The following is a 22,409-nucleotide window of genomic DNA, read 5'->3' as shown; positions in this document are numbered from 1 at the left end:
TAGTACACAGGTGTCACGTCAAATTGTATTTCCACCTCTTCCCCATTAAATGCATAAATACATAGACATCATATAAAACAAATACTGCCAATTAAATATGTTAAAGTGGTGTATAGGTTTGAATGCATTCAGATCCCTGACAGAATGACAAAGAATTCTTCACATTGTTGTTTTCTTTATTCAGCAACTACAAATTCATGTCAAGGGATTGCTTTTCATTTGTCTAAAACTTTGGGATGAAAAACCATGCCTGAATACCGGTAAGCAATAAACTACACAGTAGCTTTGTTTAGTCATTTTCTCAAATAAAGCAAATTCATAGGCTTGAGATGTACTGTTGTATCCGATATGATTTGTAGACTATGTACTGTATACATCTTATGCAAGTTAATGAGCAACACATTGTATAACAAACTACAATTGCATAGTGTGACAAGTGGCTGTCTCGTCAAGACAGATGGTTAGTTACCTCCAGTCTGTAAAAATAATGTTTAGTAGAACAATGGAACCAACTGTTGAACAAACAAGCTTTATGAAAACATTGGAACACATTGCAAAAACTTCAGTCAGAACAAAATAACATGACTTGGTTATTTGCTTTGAATAGGTCTAATTCACTGCAGACCGTCATCCTTCATGAAGCTTCTAAAACAGAGCTAATGTACAGAGCAGACTGGTAAACAGTAAGTCAGTAGGTTTAGTGGAGTAGCATTATGTACAGCTTACACACTGCAGGGAGTGGAGGATGCATTGACTTTCACAGCCATATTAGGGACTGGTTTCTCAGTTGAGGTTTTCCCACACTGCTGTACTGTGCCTGGCTCAGTCTGCAGCAGACTATTAGAACCCCGTGTGGGAAAGTTACCCTCCCTTAAAGAAACTCACAAGTACTACCAGGAAAAGACTGGAGAGAGACAAAGGGAAAAACAGATGAGAGTAATAAAGACCACCGTCTCTATTATCTCAACAGATGCGTTGCAGTTTGGCTTCACTCTCCCCCCCGGGTTCCTCTTTGGGGCTGCGCTTCCTTGACGATTTCTCCTCCCCCTCTTTGTCTTCAAGGGATTCTGTAGCATTCTTGAAGGGCTCTGCCCCAGAGTCAACACTGTCCAGCTCAGGGACCGATGATTCCTCATTCTTCCCAGCCACCAAACATGCATCACCCGATATCGGTACCAAGTCCCCTGGGTCAGGGCCCATCTGAACCACCACCATGGTTAATGCTTCTTCCTCCCTCTCTACCCTTGTTTCAGTCTGTTCCTCCTCAAAGAGGGCCATCTCCCCAGGGTGAGTGGCTATCTCACCAACCAGGCTGACTGTGAGCTCTGTGTGGCCGTTGACGGGCGTTGTTCTCTCAGCCTGCCGTAGAAGCTCCGTCCTCAGGGAGGCTAGCTGGGTGTGGATGAGAGTGCGGTGTTGCATCTCCAGACTCTTCACCTGCCAAACAGAAAGACAGGCATCATCAGTGGTCAAAGAGTCTCATAAGCCCTATTTGCGCGGAACTAGTATTACTAGAGAACGTTGATTATGTTATTAATTACCCCAATGTCTGTTATTCAAGAGGACGATTCAGACGGAATTCATTTTCCAAACTGCCCCCTGTAATTATAATTTTTTTCAATAAATTGACAGTTATGACAGAAGCCTGGAGTTATTTTTTTCTAGGAGTGAAGATATTGCAACAAGTCCACACGATAACATGGCTACACTGATAACTCAAGCTTGGTTCCCAAGTTTTTAAACCATGCCAACAATTTTTGGTATAGTGTCGCCATAATATTTGAATTGAGGAAGTGTGATCATATTCATTAGGATATTTTAGCGAATCTCAGTAGAAGACATCCTAAATGCCCCCCAGCCTTCAGATGTGAGCCGAACAGCACACTTGCACTTGATATGTGTTGTTAGGCTATGACTAGAAAGTGAACTTGTCATTTCCAAACATTTAGCTCAGTTTTATGCTGCTTTGCAATCTGTTAACAGCAATGTTTCTTTTAATGTTGTTTTTTAATGATGCACTTGGCAATGTTCAATTCCTTCGCATAAAACAAACAAAAGCATTCACTGTATAAGTTGATACATGTAGGTCCTTCATATAAAGGCTATGCACAGCACTTCGTTCAATTTATAGAATCAGTTATGGTTTACTTGCTCAAACCGCGAGCAACACCTGTCAAACTCAGGAATATTTCTCAAAACACAGGGATGTCAATTCGCACGGGGGGACTAATATTGTCAGAGGACTTTAGAGTTTGCCAAAAAAATGAGTTATTCTGTCTGAAATTGTTACTCTTCTGCCATGTAAAATTACTGACAGATTCGGAAGGGACTAAAATGACAGATGTGGTGTATTGTGTTCGTGCACTTAATTATATTACCCGACCTCCCCCAGTAAAACTAATCCCGTCCGAATAGGGCTTTATACCATCCAACGACTGTCAGTGATGTTCAGTAGATTTATAAAAGGATGGCTCCAGGGAAGCTACATGTATATTGGTATACAAGCATTTTACACGAGAAACCACTTTGCTTCAGTGGGCAATAAGGCCCTTTGACATTCCAGCTCGTGAATACTATTGAAGCTCAGTCATTTTTTACTAACCATACAGAATATGCATAGCTCTGTAGATTTTCAAGAGGCTCTTCTAAGAGGCTTTACGCATTGTTTTTAATCTGGCATATGATCTTGAGAATATTCAAGAACAGGGGTTGGAACCGGTCCAGGAAACTAGGGCTGTCCCGGACCAAAAAAATAAGTGGTCGACCAAGAGTCTGATCTTTCGACCAATCGATTGGTCTACATTTTTAACATGTATTTTTTCATATATTGACACATCCTATGTATTTTAATCAAATCAACTATATTCACTGAGCTTGTCTGATGCTTTAAGCACACGGTTTGATTAAATAATCAAAACACACAAATGACTAGAGGGAGTCCTACCAGCAATTTATTTGATTGTGCCGGGTTCAGTCTTGCTGTGCTGTGTAAGAAAAAAAAAAACAGGGAGTGACAGTGACTAGCACCCGTTGTCTCGCTCTCCTCCCTGCTGCAGCGACCACCACAGAACATCAAAAGTGTTTATCGCGCTGTCCGTGTTTCTGAAGCTGCAACATAATTACAGCCATCTCTGACTGAAAAGTTCTGTTTCCGAAATCCCTCATTTGTTTAGGAAAAACATTCCCTATTCTCTCAACCCTTGCTCTTTTTACGTGACACATGTATGCATCGCATGCATGTGACCAAAGACCTATTCACACAGAACTAGTAGGTTTGTCAAACGATCAAAATAATGAATTGCGATTAATTGCATTAAATTCTGCGATTAATCATTCATTTTCTCAAATTTGGTACTAAATAAAGATTTTTCCATTTAAAAAAAGCAGTGTATTGAGTAATAGGCATGTAGGGAGGGACTGAAAACAAAAATATTTCAGTATCAGAATGTTTTTAATGGCATATTCACCATAAACAAATTAAATACAAAAGACCTGGAACTTACTAATGCTCCCAGTAGGTAGGTAAGTAAACACACAAAATTATAGTTCTCCCAATTACTGATTGGAGGGTTGGCTATAAGAAGAAAAATGGATACAAAGAACATAAACCTATACAACAATGTCAGGAATCCCTCAGAACGTTAACCTGTGACCATACACTCCAGTCATCCTCCTCCATTTCTTTTCACTGAGCCAATTGCAAAGACAAACAAGCCCGCTGACATTTTCAGATGATAAAGCTGCTCTCTTCTTGTGTACAATATGCCCAGAGTGTGAAAACAACCTCTCACAAGGTACTGATGTAACAGGCGTTGCCAGGTACCTTTGTGCAATGCAGGCCAGCCTGGTGTGCCCCTGCATGCTGTGACCGCCACTGTAGTGGACAGTCCTCCATGTTGATGCTGGGCTCTGCTTTGTAACACTCCACACATTCAATGGATTCCTCCTCTTCATCGGACTCAGAAGAACTCAACTAAAGGGCAGCTTTCGTCTTTGGTGGCTATGACTCTGTTGCTTTATCCAGTTGCTGTGCAGTCCTCTCTTCCTTCAGCACTCGACCCAAGGTTTAAGGACCTGAAGTGCCTTCCCAAACCTCACCCCTCTCAGGTCTGGGAAGGTACTTCAGGTCCTTAAACCTTGGGTCGAGTGCTGTGGCAACCTTCAGCCATGCTAGGTTGGCGTTTTCCTTGCATTTCTCCAGGTCTGTTGTGAATGTCAGCATGAATCTTATCATTTAGGCAGGGTCATCGTTGGAGCTCTCAATGACCCGAAAGAGATGACAAAGCAGGCAACACCACTGAGCAGGAAATGTACATCTCTCCTCCCAGAAGTTCAGTCAAGTATCTGCAGTGAAAGATCAATCAAAATCACTTGTCAATTGTGAGAGACTTATGCCCAGACTCTCTCACACTTTACACACACCTTATTATAACACTAATAGTGATACAAAGAATATTACCTGCAGGGCTCCAGTAGTGCCTCCAGCTTCTACAGTTTCTCCAGTTCAGCTGTGGTTGGCATGGTTCTCTGTTGGTTGTTGGTGATCTCTCAGTGGTTGTTGGTTTCTGTGGACACGCGTTACCAATTCCAGAGTGGAATTCCATCTTGTTGTGTGCCAGTGACGCCTTCAGTCCATTTGCTGATGTCCTAGCTCTGCAGCATTTGGTGGGCTGTGTTTGAAATGCCTAACAATTTTTCACCATTTAGCTATGGCATTGTCAAACCCTCTGTTCTGTAGGGACACTGTGATGGACCTTTGGAGACTGTGCGCGATGCAGGGCAGGTGTTCAAAAAGGCATATGTCTGGCAGCTGCAATCATGTTCCGTGCACGGTCTATGCAAACGGTGGTAACTTTGTTTCAATGTTCCACTGCTTTGCTAGAGCCATGAAATGCCCGGCGCACGTTTCAGCATAGTGCCTCTGTCTTCACTACAGCCAGAGCGTGTGAATGCAGTTTCCATTGATGTGGTGCGCAGTAACTCAGCCTTGCAGTAGATGCAATTTACTTTGGTTTTATACACAGAGCTATCTGGGAGTGATTTGAAATTGGCCATTTAAAAGCCCCTTACTAGCATTCTCCATTATTCAGTCATACAAGTAGCTAGCAAGTAAAGTGTTTGTCAAACTAGCGCATCGGCTGTGCAGTATCCTGAATTTCCACCTGTCTGACGTGCCCAAAGTAAACTGCCTGTTACTCAGGCCCAGAAGCTAGGATATGCATATAATTGGTAGAATTGGATAGAAAACTCTGAAGTTTCTAAAAGTGTTAAAATAATGTCTGTGAGTATAACAGAACTGATATAGCAGGCGAAAACGGGAGGAAAATCGATCCGGAATTATTATTGTTTGAGCTTGGAATGACTTCCAATGCAATGCTATTGAAAGATCTAATTTCCGCCTCCCAGATTGCAGTTCCTATGGCTTCCACTAGATGTCAATCTTTATACAAGGTTTTAGGCTTTAAAAAGAAAAAAAAGTATTTGTAGTCACTCCAAGTTGAGCGCCAGGGCAAAAGTATTATTTTTGCGAGCGTGAACGTGGGAGCGCTCTCCGTTCTTTTCCTTTGCTATTGAACATAGTAATCTCCGTCTGAAATATTATCGTTTATTTAGATATTAAACAACCTGAGGATTAATAAAAAACATTGTTTTACTCGTTTGGACGAACTTTGCTGGTAACTTTTTGGAATCCTTTGTATGCATGTTGAAGGACTGGATTATTGAATTCAATGGCGCCAACTAAACTGCGTTTTTGGGATATAAAGAAGGACTTTATTGAACAAAACAACCATTCATTGTGTAGCTGGGACCCTTGGATTGCAAACAGAGGAAGATCTTCAAAAGTAAGTGATATATTTTAAATCGCCATTTGTGATTTTGTGTCGCCAGTGCTGGTTTGAAAGATATGTTGACATGGGGCGCTGTCCTCAGACAATCGAATGCTATGCTTTCGCCGTAAAGCCTTTTTGAAATCTGACAACACAGTTAGATTACCAAGATTCTAAGCTAAAGAATCATATATGACACTTGTATTTTCATGAATGTTTAATATTACGATTTTGTATTTTGAAATTTGGCACGCTCCGATTTCACCGGATGTTGTTGAATTTGATCCCTAATTACTAGAGAAAGTTGGTTATGTAATTATTACTCCAGAATGTCCTTTATTCCACGGGATTCATTTTATCCAAACTGCACCCTGTAATTCTTTATTTATTTTTTACTCCAATAAAAATTGACAGTTATGACAGAAGCCTGGAGGTTTTTATTCTAGGTGTGAAGATAAAGCATTTCAACATGTCCAGCTGATAGGGCCACACTGATAACTCAAGCTTGGTTCCCAAGTTTCTAAACCATCTTTCCTATAGTGTTGCCAAAATATGTAAATTAAGGAAGTGTGATTATAATCATTAGGATATTTTAGGGATCCGCAGTACGTCCTAAATTCCCTCCAGCCTTCAGATGTGAGCTAAACCGTGCGATTGCACTTGAGATGCATTTTAAGGCTATGGATGAAAAAGCTCACTTATCATTTCCAAATGTTTAGGTCAGTTCTATGCTGCTGCTTTGCGATCTATTAACAGCAAGGGTTGCATTAAATAGGCACAATATTTTTTTATTATGCATTTGGCAATATTCAATTCATACACACAAAACATATAAACAAAAGCATTCACTGTGCAAGTTGATACATGTAGGCCCTTCATACACTGCTCAAAAAAATAAAGGGAACACTTAAACAACACAATGTAACTCCAAGTCAATCACACTTCTGTGAAATCAAACTGTCCACTTAGGAAGCAACACTGATTGACAATAAATTTCACATGCTGTTGTGCAAATGGAATAGACAACAGGTGGAAATTAAAGGCAATTAGCAAGACACCCCCAATAAAGGAGTGGTTCTGCAGGTGGTGACCACAGACCACTTCTCAGTTCCTATGCTTCCTGGCTGATGTTTTGGTCACTTTTGAATGCTGGCGGTGCTTTCACTCTAGTGGTAGCATGAGATGGAGTCTACAACCCACACAAGTGGCTCAGGTAGTGCAGCTCATCCAGGATGGCACATCAATGCGAGCTGTGGCAAGAAGGTTTGCTGTGTCTGTCAGCGTAGTGTCCAGAGCATGGAGGCGCTACCAGGAGACAGGCCAGTACATCAGGAGACGTGGAGGAGGCCGTAGGAGGGCAACAACCCAGCAGCAGGACCGCTACCTCCGCCTTTGAGCAGGAGGAGCACTGCCAGAGCCCTGCAAAATGACCTCCAGCAGGCCACAAATGTGCATGTGTCTGCTCAAACGGTCAGAAACAGACTCCATGAGGGTGGTATGAGGGCCCGACGTCCACAGGTGGGGGTTGTGCTTACAGCCCAACACCGTGCAGGACGTTTGGTTGGCAAATTCGCCACTGGCGCCCTTCACAGATGAAAGCAGGTTCACACTGAGCACGTGACAGAGTCTGGAGACGCCGTGGAGAACGTTCTGCTGCCTGCAACATCCTCCAGCATGACCGGTTTGGCGGTGGGTCAGTCATGGTGTGGGGTGGCATTTCTTTGGGGGGCCGCACAGCCCTCCATGGGCTCGCCAGAGGTAGCCTGACTGCCATTAGGTACCGAGATGAGATCCTCAGACCCCTTGTGAGACCATATGCTGGTGCGGTTGGCCCTGGGTTCCTCCTAATGCAAGACAATGCTAGACCTCATGTGGCTGGAGTGTGTCAGCAGTTCCTGCAAGAGGAAGGCATTGATGCTATGGACTGGCCCGCCCGTTCCCCAACCCTGAATCCAATTGAGCACATCTGGGACATCATGTCTCGCTCCATCCACCAACGCCACGTTGCACCACAGACTGTCCAGGAGTTGGCGGATGCTTTAGTCCAGGTCTGGGAGGAGATCCCTCAGGAGACCATCCGCCACCTCATCAGGAACATGCCCAGGCATTGTAGGGAGGTCATACAGGCACGTGGAGGCCACACACACTACTGAGCCTCATTTTGACTTGTTTTAAGGACATTACAAAGTTGGATCAGCCTGTAATGTGGTTTTCCACTTGGGTTGATAAATTTGATTTCCATTGATAATTTGTGTGATTTTGTTGTCAGCACATTCAACTATGTAAAGAAAAAAGTATTTAATAAGAATATTTCATTCATTCAGATCTAGGATGTGTTATTTTAGTGTTCCCTTTATTTTTTTGAGCAGTGTATAAAGGCTAAGCGCAGCACTTAGTTCAATTTATCACATCAGTTATTGTGCAAACCGCGAGCAACACCTGTCAAACTCAGAGATTTCTCTCAACACAGGGATGTCAATTCGGACGGGACTAAAATGACAGATATGTAATTATGTGCACGAGCACAAAACACAACTCCACCTCCCCTAGTAAAACCAATCCTGTCCGAATACGGCACAATAGGGCCTGACCTATAACATTACATAATCACATCAATAAAATCGTTAAAACAAACTCTGAAAACCGTAGATAGCACTACTGGGTGATCGGAATAGTCGATCGATCAATAATAAAATAATTAGGGTTGCAAAAGGGTTGTAAACTTGACTGTAAATTTCCGGAATTTCTCATGGGAAGTTAAGCCCTGGAATTTTGCTTAAACTTATCAAAAAAGTTCACTTATAACAGTGCACCTTTTGTTGTTGGATACACATAAGGCAATTCTCGGTCTTGTGGTATATTTTGGTTAAACTATCCCCAATTCAATGGAATTGCAACTGTCTGCATGCACAGTGCACTCTTCCATCACATGTACAGCTGATTCTCAAGATCTTACATGCTAATGAGATACTATTGAGCCAAGGACTACATGCTTTCTGGTAAGTTTTGATTACAATATTGGGTGGGGTGAATATATTTTATATGACATACAATATTTTTTCTTAACTAGTAAATAGTAGCCTACAGCAAAGTGTGTTTAAATCATTTATAACTTGTTAACAATTTCTGCTAGTTCGTTTTTGCTACCATGTGGGTTTTAGCTTGCTTGAGCCTGCTAACTGAGTGTTAATTTACCTATTTCCATACATGTTTCATTTAAAAACATTTATCTTACAAAGGAGTTGTTTAATCAAACTGCTTTACTATTTATCTATCTATACATGGAATTGTATTTGGGTTTTTTTTTACAATTTTTTCCCCTAATCTCTACAGGAAAATGCCACGGGCACTATCTGATGTGTGGAGACATTTCACTGCAGCGAATGTATAAAGAGAAGCTGTGGACATTTGCAAATAATGTCCCAAATCATGTGAAGAGTGCAACAAAGATGCAGAATCATCAGAATAACCCCCCCCCCCCCCCCCCTTGGGTTGTGCCGTGGCGGAGATCTTTGTGGGCTATACTCGGGCTTGTCTCAGAATGGTAAGTTGATGGTTGAAGGTATCCCTGTAGTGGTGATTCCTGGCTGTGCTTTGGCAAAGTGGGTGGGGTTATATCCTGCCTGTTTGGCCCTGTCGTTGTATGGGGCCACAGTGTCTCCCAACCCCTCCTGTCTCAGCCTCCAGTATTTTATGTGTCGGGGGGCTAGGGTCAGTCTGTTATATCTGGAGTATTTCTCCTGTCTTATCCGGTGTCCTGTGTGAATTTAAGAATGCTCTCTCGCTTTCTCTCTCGGAGGACCTGAGCCCTAGGACCATGCCTCAGGACTACCTGGCCTGATGACTCATTGCTGTCCCCAGTCCACCTGGCCGTGCTGCTGCTCCAGTTTCAACTGTTCTGCCTGCGGCTATGGAACCCTGACCTGTTCACCGGACGTGCTACCTGTCCCAGACCTGCTGTTTTCAACTCTCTAGAAATAGCAGGAGCTGTAGAGATACTCTGAATGATCGGCTATGAAAACCCAACTGACATTTACTCCTGAGGTGCTGACCTGTTGCACCCTCGACAACCAATGTGATTATTATTATTTGACCCTGCTGGTCATCTATGAACATCTTGGCCATATTCTGTTATAATCTCCACCCGGCACAGACAGAAGAGGACTGGCCCACCCCTCATAGCCTTGTTACTCTCTAGGTTTCTTCCTATGTTCTGGCTTTTCCAGAGAGTTTTTCCTATCCACCATGCTTCTACACCTGCATTGCTTGCCGTTTTAGGCTGGGTTTCTGTACAGCACTTACAGATATCAGCTGATGTAAGAAGGGCTTTATAAATAAATTTGATTTGATCTGGCCAAGTGCATAAAGTTCCCTCAGTGCTCACAACAAGCAAACTCTTGACAAAAGTCCCTCTACTTCTAGTTGGGTTGAAAAATGATGAATCAGACACCTTAACGATAGCAACAGCTCATGGTCCTCCTGGAATAAGAAGTAGTCAGAGGAACGTAGTCAGAGAAATACTGATGAATGTCTTGCTCGAGCTGTGTATGCAACTGCTTCACCTCTGACGCTCACAGGCATGTCTATTGGAAGAGATTTCTGAATGTTCTTCGCCCAGCATACACCCCTCCAACCAGACATGCTTTATCTACTAATTTGCTGGATGCAGAGTTCAACAGAGTTCAAGTGAAGGCCAAGCGAATCATAAAGAAAGCAGACTGTATTGCAATCATCTCTGATGGGTGGTCGAATGTTCGTGTGCAAGGAATAATTAACTACATCATCTCCACCCATCAACCAGTATTCTACAAGAGCACAGACAAGGGACAGACACACCGGTCTCTACATTGCAGATCAGCTGATGCAGTCATCAATGACCTTGGACCACATAAGGTATTTGCACTGGTGACATACAATGCCGCGAACATGAAGGTTGCTTAGTCTAAAGTGGAAGAATCCTACCCTCACATCACACCCATTGGCTGTGCTGCACATGCATTGAATCTGCTCCTCAAGGACATCATGCCACTGAAAACAATACACTCTACAAGAGAGCCAAGGAAATGGTTAGGTATGTGAAGGGTCATCAAGTTATAGCAGCAATCTACCTCACCAAGCAAAGTGAGAAGAATAAGAGAACCACATTGAAGCTGCCCAGCAACACCTGTTGGGGTGGTGTTGTCATCATGTTTGACAGTCTCCTGGAGGGGAAGGAGTCTCTCCAAGAAATGGCCATATCCCAGTCTGCCGATTTGGACAGCCCCATCAAGAGGATCCTCCTGGATGATGTATTTTGGGAGAGTGGTAAGCAGCCTGAAACCTATAGCAGTAGCCATTGCAAGGATTGAGGGAGACAATGCCATCCTGTCTGATGTTCAGACTCTGCTTGCAGATGTAAGAGAAGAAATCTGTACTGCCCTGCTCACTTCACTGTTGCTCTAAGCAGAGGAAACTGCAGTTCTGAAATACATAAAAAAGGGTGAAGACATCTGCCTGAAGCCCATACACGCCGCAGTGTACATGTTGGACCCCAAGTATGCTGGCAAGAGCATCCTGTCTGGTGCAGAGATCAACAAGGCCAATGGTGTCATCACTACCGGGTCTCGCCACCTTGGCCTGGATGAGGCCATGGTCTGGCGAAGTACACTTCCAAGCAAGGGCTTTGGGATGGAGATGCAATATGGCAGTTGTGCCAACATATCTCATCAGCCACCTGGTGGAAGGGACTTTGTGGATCTGAGGCTCTTTCCCCTGTTGCCTCCATCATCCTCCAAATCCCACCAACATCAGCCACCTCAGAGCGCAACTGGTCATTGTTTGGGAACACACACACACACCAAAGCACGCAACAGGCTGACCAATACAAGGGTTGAAAAATTGGTGTCCATCCGGGCAAATTTGAGCCTGACAACGAGCCATCCTCAACAAGGTTGGAAAGTGACAGTGAAGAATAGGCCCCAGAGTCTGATGTTCAAGAGGTGGACATTGAGGTCCAGGGAGAAGACATGGAAGCCTGAGAGGTAGACAACCAAAGCTTTAGTTTCTAGACTATCATTTTACAGATGTATGTTGAAAATGTTTTTGGGAGATGCGATGGATCATTCAATATTCCCTTTTGTTGTTCAGTGAAATAATCCCATGTGAAGAGTCAACTCAATTAAAATTCAATTCGTAACTAAATTGTTTTTAAATTTCTATCAGAAGGATTTAAATCACTTGCAGTTATGTCTCCTTATGATAAGGTAAAAGGTTTGTTTGTCTCCATATGATATGGTAAATATATCCAATGCAAAAAACATCTACATTTAAACATTATTAATTTGCATATGTTTCCAGTAATTCCCATATACTCCCACAGAAAGTTTCCACCTCTGAATATTACCCAAAATGTGCAACCCTAATAATAAATACTTTGCAAAATGTTTTATTTTCAATATGTAGAAACAATGAGAATAGAAAGGTTCAGAACTTTTCTGAAACATCACAGCACAGTTGAAAAGGATAGGTCAAATATAAATCCAATATGGATGGTGTTAAGAGATAGATGGGTAGAATGGAGCTGAAGGTTGGGACTAATAACAAGATAACTAATGTAAAACATACTGTGTCCAAAAAACATATATAGATTGTGAAACTTTTGTGAAAGAGAAAAGTTTGAAAGATATGGCAAATAGAAATCAAACCGGATGGACATCAGAAATAGATGGGACAGGTTGAGGAAGGACAGGAGTAAAAACAAAGGAAGTCGATCTACTGTAAAATAGACTGTCCATAAAATGTATAAGCTGTAAGTAGAGGTCTAAGCATTGTTCACTAGTTCACTCCAATTAGGGTTAGAAAGTTAATGGAATATATACATACACATACAGTCAAAAGTTTGGACACCTATTAATTCCAGGGTTTTTCTTTATTTTTACTATTTTAGAGTTACCAGCCTCAGAAATAAATCACTGACAGTGTCACCAGCAAAGCCCCCCCACACACAAACACACCTCCTCCATGCTTCACGGTAGGAACCATGCGGAGGTCATCCGTTCACCTACTCTGCGTCTCACAAAGACACGGCATTAGGAACGAAAAATCTCACATTTGGACTCATCATACCAAAGGACAGATTTCCACCAGTCTAATGTAGCTTGCTCGTGTTTCCTTGCCCTAGCTGGTTGAGATAATGCCAATAGTGTGCAAAGCTGTAATCAAGGCAAAGGGTGGCTACTCTGAAGAATCTAAAATATATTTTGATTTGTTTAACACTTTTTTGGTAACTACATGATTCCATGTGTTATTTCATAGTTTTGATGTCTTCACTATTATTCTACAAGGTAGAAAATAGTTGAAAAAAAATAGAATGAGTAGGTGTCCAAACCTTTGACTGGTACTGTATGTGTATATGTATGCGTATTTGCAAAAAAGGATATGGGTGATTTGAAGTGATGCAGACAATTACATTAATATTGTAGCTTCCATCAAAGCTGATCTACACCCCCCCCCCCAAAAAAACAATATATATATATATTTTTTTATACTCAAAACTGTAACACGTGACAGCAAAATGGATGCAGAGGATGTGACAAATAAACCTCAAAACGGGGGAATATTAACAGATTGCTCAGGAGTTAAAGGGAAAGTCAGATGTGTGGAATAAATGTGACTAATTGTGGAAAATACTAGAGATCAAGAAAAACAAGGTAAGGCGCAAGTGCTGTGTGCATATTGTGTGTGCCAAACAGGTGCTGTATAGATTGCAATATACTTTTTCTGACCGTTTGGAACAATGTTAACACTAAATAAAGTATAAGAGTACCAGAGCCTGTTGTAACATTTTTTGTTAAGTCTTTATTACAGCAAAGACTAAAAACATTCGCACTAATTTGTGAATGCAATTTCCGAAATGGAACGGTTTATTTATTGCTTAAGCTAATTATTCAGGGCTCGCTTTATTATTTTTTAAATTACATTTTTAACCCCCTTTTTCTCCCCAATTTCGTGGTATCCAATTGTTAGTAGTTACTGTCTTGTCTCATCACTACAACTCCCGTACGGGCTCGGGAGAGACGAAGGTCGAGAGCCATGCTTCCTTCGAAACACAACCCAACCAAGCCGCACTGCTTCTTAACACAGCGCGCATCCAACCCGGAAGCCAGCCGCACCAATGTGTCGGAGGAAACACCGTACACCAAGCAACCTGGTCAGCGTGCACTGCGCCCGGCCCACCACAGGAGTCGCTAGTGCGCGATGAGACAAGGATATCCCTACCGGCCAAACCCTCCCTAACCCGGACGACGCTAGGCCAATTGTGCGTCGCCCCATGGACCTCCCGGTCGCGGCAGGCTGCGACAGAGCCTGGGCTTGAACCCAGTCTCTGGTGGCACAGCTAGCACTGCGATGCAGTGCCTTAGACCACTGCGCCACCCGGGAGGCCCCCTGGGCCCGCTTTATTTTAAAACTAAAATGCTTGATTGCATTTCAAATCATGAATGACTCAAATGCTGTGTGATGACATGAACAAATGAATGGTTGATTGATACAGTAGCCTATATATATTGACATACAGGCCTAAGTTATAGTATTAAGACTAAACAGGATGTGCCCTTAGGCCTACAGCTCAATGGTGGTTATACAAGGCTGCTATACTAAGCCTACTAATGACATTTCTTATTCTAATAATAATAAGATGATCAAGAAAATGGAGCATTATTATTATTATAAATATAATTTCAGGCAATTTGGAACAGTGTAAACATAAATTAGAAATAATACCAGAGAGGCTGTGTAAAGCCTTTATTACAGTAAAGCAAAGATTAAAAACAGCCCAATTTGTGAAATTGCTTACTTGACATGTCATTGCTTGAGGCGAAATCAGTAGGCTATTAAATAAACACGGTCTTATTTCTGTAGATATATTGCTGTTTTATAAAGCCAGGCACATTTAACAGTTAGGCTATTGATTATATACCTAATAAAGTTTGGGCTTCCCCTCTCCACACTTTTCTTAGATAATAAGGCAAGGGCTGTTTTCTCATCTCCTCATTCTGCTGATGCCTCTGCGGCATTGCTCTCAACACCAATGTGCTGGTTAACGTTGCTATTATCCACATAGCAACATGGTCTAGGAAAAGGCGCCAATTCAACAGCGCACTAATGTGTTTCAGAAGCAGAGACAGCGACCGCTATCCAACGAGGGAGAAAGCGCATTTGTTTTTAAATACTATTATTTTTATTAGTGTTGCACCATTGTTCTTATGTAATATAACCATATACAATTTCAGTAGCACATGTCTTAGACTGATGGACTGTGCATCCCCACAATGGATCAGTCCACTCAGCGCGAATTAGACAGGTGTCTTGTACACCATGATAGATCTATATATTTTTTTGCTACTGCTCGACTAAAGAAATCTCGGTCGACCAACAGCCTATCGACCAAACAATCAACCAGTTGATTAAATGGGGTCAGCCCTACTAGAAACAGAACCGAAAACCAGAAAATATTGAACATTTTCAAGGAACAGAAACGAAAGTGATCCATACTGTTCAGGAACAGAACCATTATTTTAAAAGCATGGGAACTGGTTAATAACATTATTTTACGTTCCAGTCATTTTTTCTAGTCCCACAAAAAAATGCAACAAAGCGCCTATGCAAACCCCCACTCTGTCACTCAGAAACGTATTCCAGTGTCTGCCTGCAAACTGAAAATCTTTGCCAGTGTGTATGCGTTTAGGCTACCTGCCCCTCCCCCTACGGAGCATAACTGACATTACAATCGTGATTCAGAAGATAGGCAGAAGGATTTTTTTATTAGCTAAAGAATGGATTAACTTTTCCAATGCTAGATAAGGATACCATAGGCCTATCACGTTGTATTTAACTACAAAAAGGTAAGACATGTCTTTAATTCTGGTACCGCTCTGCACACACAAGCTTGTTAGCTAGCTCAAAGGACATTCAAGTTCCTTCATAGAAGCCACTCTTCCATAAGTATAATTATGTGGACCCAAGTCAGATAATGCATGTCATAACAAGATGCCCAGCACTTCAAGCATCCTCCTTAACCCACTCTCGATCTCTCCCCACCCGCAAAATTTCAGTTGCATCGTGTGCCATAGGCTACACTAGTCTGTCCATCATGCATGTAAACAACTAGCTTGCCTGCTCTATCCGCACTGATCGGTGATGTAATTTAATGAGCTAAATATAAAAAACTTGATTTCATAGGTTGAAAAGGGAACGATATAAAACCGTAGTTTTTTGGTTTATTTTTCTGGTCGGAACAGTGGAACGGAACAAAAAAAATGGTGGTTCTGTTCAGAACGAAACAATTGGAAAATAATTTCAGTTCTAACCCCTATTAACAATCACTTAGGATCATCACTACAGTAGCAGTTACAAGTGTCCACTCACCAGCTGATCGATTCTCTGCTGGCTGTTCTCTGCAGAGCGGTACAGCTTTAGCTCCTCAAACATCTTGATGTTGGCCTGCACCACACTGGCTACCTGGGGGCACCTCAGCACAGGGGAGACAACATGGTCACGTCAGAATGGTCTGTTTTCCATTCCACCAAGAATGTCAAATACAGAAAGGATGGAGGACTTACGAGAAGAGACATAAGGTAAGCGCTTTAACTCCCATCTATCCTTCACACAAATACACATTTTTAGAAGATCCACATACAAATCAGTTTCCTCCGCCAAAAATAAATAAAATAAAAAGTTATCCTGATAAGTTAACCATGTCTTTGCTGCTCCATACCGTGGTCAGTGTACCTGCTGATCGAGATTGCGTATCCTTTCCCCGGTCAATTGCTGAATGATTCTGGCCTATACGTTTTTGAAATCCATCTTTCACATAAGTGTTTTGCTGCATTTATTGAGTGACTCCCACAACTCTTAATTTTCACACTTTTTGCCCCAGTTAAAACACTCGTAAACATCAGTGCAAAGCCAGGAAAGGGGGAGTGTTGAAAACCATGGGTGTTTTGCCATTTACTAACATTGTGTGCCTGGAGTCTAGAATTGTAAGCATCTCTGCCTTCAGCCTTCTGTCATTGTGTCTACCCTCAAGTCTCTGGCCAGCCAGTGCACACGCAAGGTTTGCTTCTGGGTGCCAAAAATACCTGTTCCTGAATGAGCTCAAAGAATCTCGGCATCTCTGCCTCCATCCACCTCTCCAATTGTCCTCTCCTGCCGCTAAACATGTTAAAAATGAACACATCTATTCTTCACACAGACACAAATTATGACAAGTTCATCATACAAATAAGTTTCTTTCACAAAAAGATATCACGTTAAGTTACCCATTTTTGTACCTGGTGGTCTTTGAGATGCTGTATCTCTCTAGATCTAATATCTATCCTTCACACAAAGTTCACCATACAAAGCATCTTAGCCTACACAAAAAAGCCATCTTGTTTTGATAACCTTTCTTTGAGGTTACATAATGTGTGTGCTGGTCAGTGTACTTGGTCTTTGAGTCTGTATCTCAGCTCACAAGTCTGCTGTTAGTGTACCTGTTCGTTAAGTCTGTGGATCTCTGCCCTTAGCCTCTTCTCCATGGCGTCCTTCTCCTGCCGCAAGGTCACATTTTGCTGGTGGAGCTCCAGCAGATGCTTCTCTATATGTAGGGCCTGCTCCAGACTCTCCCCGCCCTACAATAGACAACCACAGGTACACCAAGGTTAGTATCATGGCATGAAGGGGGTAGAGGGGTAACAGAGGTTAGCATTAGGGCATGCAGGCTGCTTGCATAAAAGTATGTAGATTGATGAGGGTTGTAATTGATACTGGTAAGAAAAACATTGGATGTGAGAACTTACTAAAGCACAGTATTAGCAAGATAACTCAATGGAGACACCTGTTCAGAGATAATGCTGGCCGCCTCCTCGTAAATCAGGTTGCCTCCCTGTCCATCTGGGTCCATGAGAACCAGCGTCTGGGTCTGGTCCAGGGTATGCTGGGAAGGCCCCACCTCCTCTTCGGCCGCAACTAGGATCCCGTTGTTCACGCTGCTGTCCTTCAACCAGAGCAGGCACCAATCACCATACAATGACCAGAAACAAGTTACTTGACATATACACCTCCTGTGCTGGGCTTGAGATGAACCTTTTTAACACTGGTGACACTACCGCTATTGAAGATTCAGCGACACCAATATAAACTTTGATAGCACAAGCAACAGGCCATATTGTACAGATCACACAATACAACTTACACACTTTACACCACTTCACAATATCAACCCACCACAACCCTCTCTACTTGGGATGTGCATCTATCCCTTTCAAGACAATTTTATAGATCTGATACAGGAACGATACGTTTTAGTTTGAAATGATTTAGTTTGATGCGATAAGATTCGATGCACTGATATTTGTTGCATAAGCACATTCATTTTCATTTCTAAATTAAAATCTGCTGCTGATGGCGCACATGAACTTGATCTGTCTCCCCCCCCACACACCTGATCTGAAATCACCATCTCACTAATTAATTAGTAACTTTTGCAGATTAAAACTTTTAGAGTTTTAATTTATCAATATTTATCATTTACACAATTATGCTATGACATAGCCAATGAATATATAGCACAACTTTGGATTTCACCCGTCTCCTAATCGAATGGTTTAGACCATTTACAAGTTGACAGACTGAGTGAGCTTCTCTTGCGTCGCCCATGCAGTGCGGGTAGCAAGTGATTGTTGTCCTCGTATTGAAATGATCAACTTTACCCTGTATTTCTAAAAAATACCCCATACACTGATTGTTTCAAGTAAAATGTTTGCTGATGGTGAACCTGAAATCTAAATGAATCCAATGTAAGCCCCGTTCAGCATGTAGAGCCAGATGAGAGCTGTGTCTCTGGTGGTAGCTTAGGATACTTTTCTTCCGGTAAAACAATTTAACAGCACATTTGACAATACAAACATTTGAATTCTGAAGGTGATGCGCAAAATCAGCAATAGGTCTACCTCTTGTTTGTCAGCACACGAAGCAGCACACAGTTTGACTAGGCTACTAATATTGCCTGGGGTTGTTCGGCATGCAAAATGACTTGTAGATCAATGACATGCTTAGCTCGACACTGAAGGACAGGACACAGTTGTCACAAAAGATTAGGTGTTTTCGGAAGGTAGAAAGTAATTTGAGGCCAAATTTTTTCGTGAACCAGCGACTTGTAACGTTTGAATAGATTTTCTGACCGATGCGTGCTACATTTGGAACGGTTTGGGGTCCTAGGACCTATGCACATATAACTTAAACATTTGAACCTGGGACAGATGCGTATCGGTGAATTGCTACATCCCTACTATCCACATTTACCCACCACAAATCATGAGACATATATGACACCTTGGGTTCCACAGTGAGCAGAGTCTCCGTGTTGGCTGTGTTGAGGATTGGCTGCGCCATGATAGTCCCCATGTCTCCCCCCTCCACCCCAGAGCCCGTACACACTTCCAGCCCTCCATAGGCTTTAGGGTGGGCCTCCGGACTCTGGTCATAATACTGTCGGCTGTTCACCTCCTGAATGCACAGGGAGGGGATTGTGAGATATCTGCCTTGGTCCGTATTCACAAAGATTCTCAGAGTAGGCGAGCTAATCAAGTATTAGAATTCAGGACTCTTATTGACTATGATTTAAAAGGACAAAATTCATCCTAGATCAGCACTCCTACTCAGACTATTTTTGTATATATGGAGAATAAGTGCCCTGTCTGTTTACTCTTCATACTCACAGTGTTCAATGGTGAATGTATGTTCTATTACAGTAGTTTGGTGGTAGTACCTGTGTGACCTGTATCTGGAAGGTGGTGTGGGGGTTCCGGAAGTGGGTCTTATAGTGTTTGATGGCCTCGTCTCGGCGGTTGAAGCCGTTTCGGCAGCGGTAGCAGTGCCAGTGTGCACCCTTGAACCTCTTCTCCCCTTTGATGGTGCCCACGATCTCACAGTGGTTGCAGCATCGAAGCACTTTTAGGCCTGAAGGGAAGACAAAAAGCTTACTGTTAAGTTGTAGGTCCCATGTATTTTCTAACAATCAATAAGAGCCTGCCTGATTATTTCTTTAAACATTTTAACTGATTTGAGTGAAAGATCTCTCACTGAAACCTTTTGGCAAAGTCATACTACCACTGAATCTAGCATCTGATGTGTACTTTTATGTATACGTGTTGAAAAGCTTCTCACCAGCAAAGTCGATGCCCTTGTCAACATGTTTAATGCGGTAATGAGCCCGTAGGATAAGAGGGTCGTGATAGGCCTCGACCACAGTGCAGAGAGGACAGTGCATATGAGTGCCCTTGTCCTTGCCTGAGCAGTCGTCGTCCTGACACAACACTGGGTTGTAGGTGTGCTCTGTGCCCCTGATCCGCACCGAAGGGTGGGCCTGAAACAGCACGGCAAGGAGATTCAGGTAGACTGAGGATAACTGTTGCAAGTTAATCCTCATACAATTGTCATTTTAACAACATTTTTAATGTAGTTAGTAGCTATATTATTTTAATCACTAGTTACATACTGAGCTGAATGACAATTGCCATCCCTCAGTTATTGTTATCGAAACTGAAACGGGGATCCGGATTTGTTATTGTTTCTACTGCTTATTGACACTTTAAATAGCTTGCTAATCAACAACTTTACAGGCGCTAGTTTGGATGCGTGTAGCAGTTCCAGCTAGCTAACGTTTTAGCTAGATAAAGACTGTCCATCCATCATGTGGCCTTCAAGACTAGACTTGAGACGCTTTAGAAATGTGACTGATCAATCGAAATACTTACAATAAAAGCCGACATTTTATCTGCTGAAGCTGGAACTTTTGTTGAAACACATTCAGGTAAAGTTATCGGTAAATTTTGGTTCAAACAAGCGAGCCAAATCGCATGTTGTGAAGTGTTGTGTGTTGTTCGTCATCTGTGCACTCGTTTTGCTTGCAATGGCGGCGAACGTGTAAGTGCTTACGTTGACAGAGCGTGGCGTAGTTTTTTTTTTTTCTGTCGTTTTTTTATACAATAAACAAAGAGCATGGAGAGTTTCTAAACCCAGAGGCGCAACATAGCGAGACTTGCGAGATTGCTTGCGAAACAGACCAAGCAGGCCGGGTTAGGAGTTTGAGAAGACAATGAGAGAAGTCAAAAAGGATTCCTTAGTTGTACATTTTCTTGAAATCTAAAGGCACGACCTAGATTCGATCCAATGTAATAAGTAGCTGAACATGTCATTACTCCAGCCTTGTGAAAATGACAAACTGACACGTTTTAATTTTCGTCAAAAACAACTGTATATCGAAGGAGTGCTTTGATTTTACGGCTTGCACATGCGCAATTCGACGCGAGACGACCGTTAGACCCGATTACGTGTTTCTGCGCATGAGTTTAGCTAGCCAAGGTCGGGGATTTCTATTGGAGAAGCAGTTTCTGTACGTCTTTATACTAAACCATCTTTGTATAGAGCGTTCCAGTTTGTAGTCCTAAAACCCGGAATGAGATACCTCTGGTTCGTTCAGCTATCCCCATGGAGAAAATTAATGGGCAAAGAATAGTGTTTTCGAATAAACGCCGAAAATAAGGTCTGAGGTTAACACAGGCTTAGGAGACCTTATACGTTTTGTTCTATAAGATAATAGCAGTCAGTTAACATAGGCTTTATAATTCATATAGGTTATGTGCTTTTTTTATTACATACATTCTTCAGAATTCACAAAAACTGACGTTAGCTGATGAAGATTATATCGTAAAACAAAACGTATGAGATCTTCCACGCCTGTTTTTGCCATATACCTTATTTTCTGCGTTTATCCAAAATCACTTCAAAACACCATTCATTTTCACCATAGAACCCCACAGAGGATCTGTCATAATGCCCATAAAACCTAGCGGTCAAACACGGAAATGGTTCCAATCGTTTTTTCACCATGAATTTTTCCCATTGCAGATTTTAGAAGCACTTCAAATTAAGTATGTGTTTGGTGTAGGCTTACCTTGTGACGTTTTGATAACCGTACAATTCTCACTTGGACTAGGTGAGTTTTATCAATATAATCGGCTACATTTAATTTTTTTTTAAAGTTAAATGCTAATTAGCAACAGAGAAGACCTCATACAAGACTACAAATTCCTGCAGGAAGCTCCTGCAAGTCATCTCTAGCTGACACAGTCAGCTACATTTCCCCAGCGAGACCTTCTGTGCCCAATCCATGCAGAATCCATATGTTGTAGTGAAATTAATTGATTAATTAAGTGTTGAACTTCTTCCGTCCCCCTTCTCTCTCTCTTAGATAGCCTCCAACTGTACTTTAGCTAGTAGATACCAAAATATTTTGTTTTACTTAGCATAGATTGTTTTTACAGTATGTCGACTTTGGTATCTATTTCAGACCTTATGGCATTTTTCAAGGATGAGCATGAGCATTAAATGGGGAGAAGACCACTGTAAGCCTGGCCATGTGGAGAAAGCAGCTATATATATATCTACATTTTTATTTAACCTTTATTTAACTAGGTAAGTCAGTTAAGAACAAATTCTTATTTACAATGACGGCCTACCAAAGGGCAAAAGGCCAACTGCAGGGATGGGGGCTGGGGGAAA

At 42.1% G+C, this 22,409-nt stretch overlaps 1 protein-coding gene across 3 annotated transcripts; it reads right to left on the bottom strand.

Annotated features, from left to right (window-relative positions):
* Positions 1-164: 164 nt before the first annotated feature.
* On the bottom strand, positions 165-20,760 carry zgc:193801 (uncharacterized protein LOC564476 homolog). 3 transcript variants are annotated; one of them, XM_038970354.1, is made up of 8 exons: positions 20,603-20,760; positions 20,013-20,211; positions 19,615-19,805; positions 19,153-19,352; positions 17,683-17,836; positions 17,339-17,476; positions 16,233-16,325; positions 165-1,437 (listed from the first exon to the last, which is right to left on the bottom strand). In XM_038970354.1, exons 1-8 carry the CDS (start codon positions 20,615-20,617, stop codon positions 964-966), a joined length of 1,464 nt encoding a protein of 487 aa, XP_038826282.1. In that variant the 5' UTR covers positions 20,618-20,760; the 3' UTR covers positions 165-963. The 3 variants fall into 3 exon arrangements, with proteins under 3 accessions (XP_038826282.1, XP_038826283.1, XP_038826284.1); XM_038970355.1 differs by having other exon boundaries at positions 17,683-17,833; XM_038970356.1 differs by having other exon boundaries at positions 17,683-17,841; positions 19,179-19,352; positions 20,603-20,617.
* Between the last annotated feature and the right edge of the window lie 1,649 nt (positions 20,761-22,409).

Source organism: Salvelinus namaycush, chromosome 31 (assembly GCF_016432855.1).
Source record: "Salvelinus namaycush isolate Seneca chromosome 31, SaNama_1.0, whole genome shotgun sequence".
NCBI lineage: Eukaryota > Metazoa > Chordata > Actinopteri > Salmoniformes > Salmonidae > Salvelinus > Salvelinus namaycush.
This window is presented reverse-complemented; position numbering and strand designations above follow the sequence as displayed.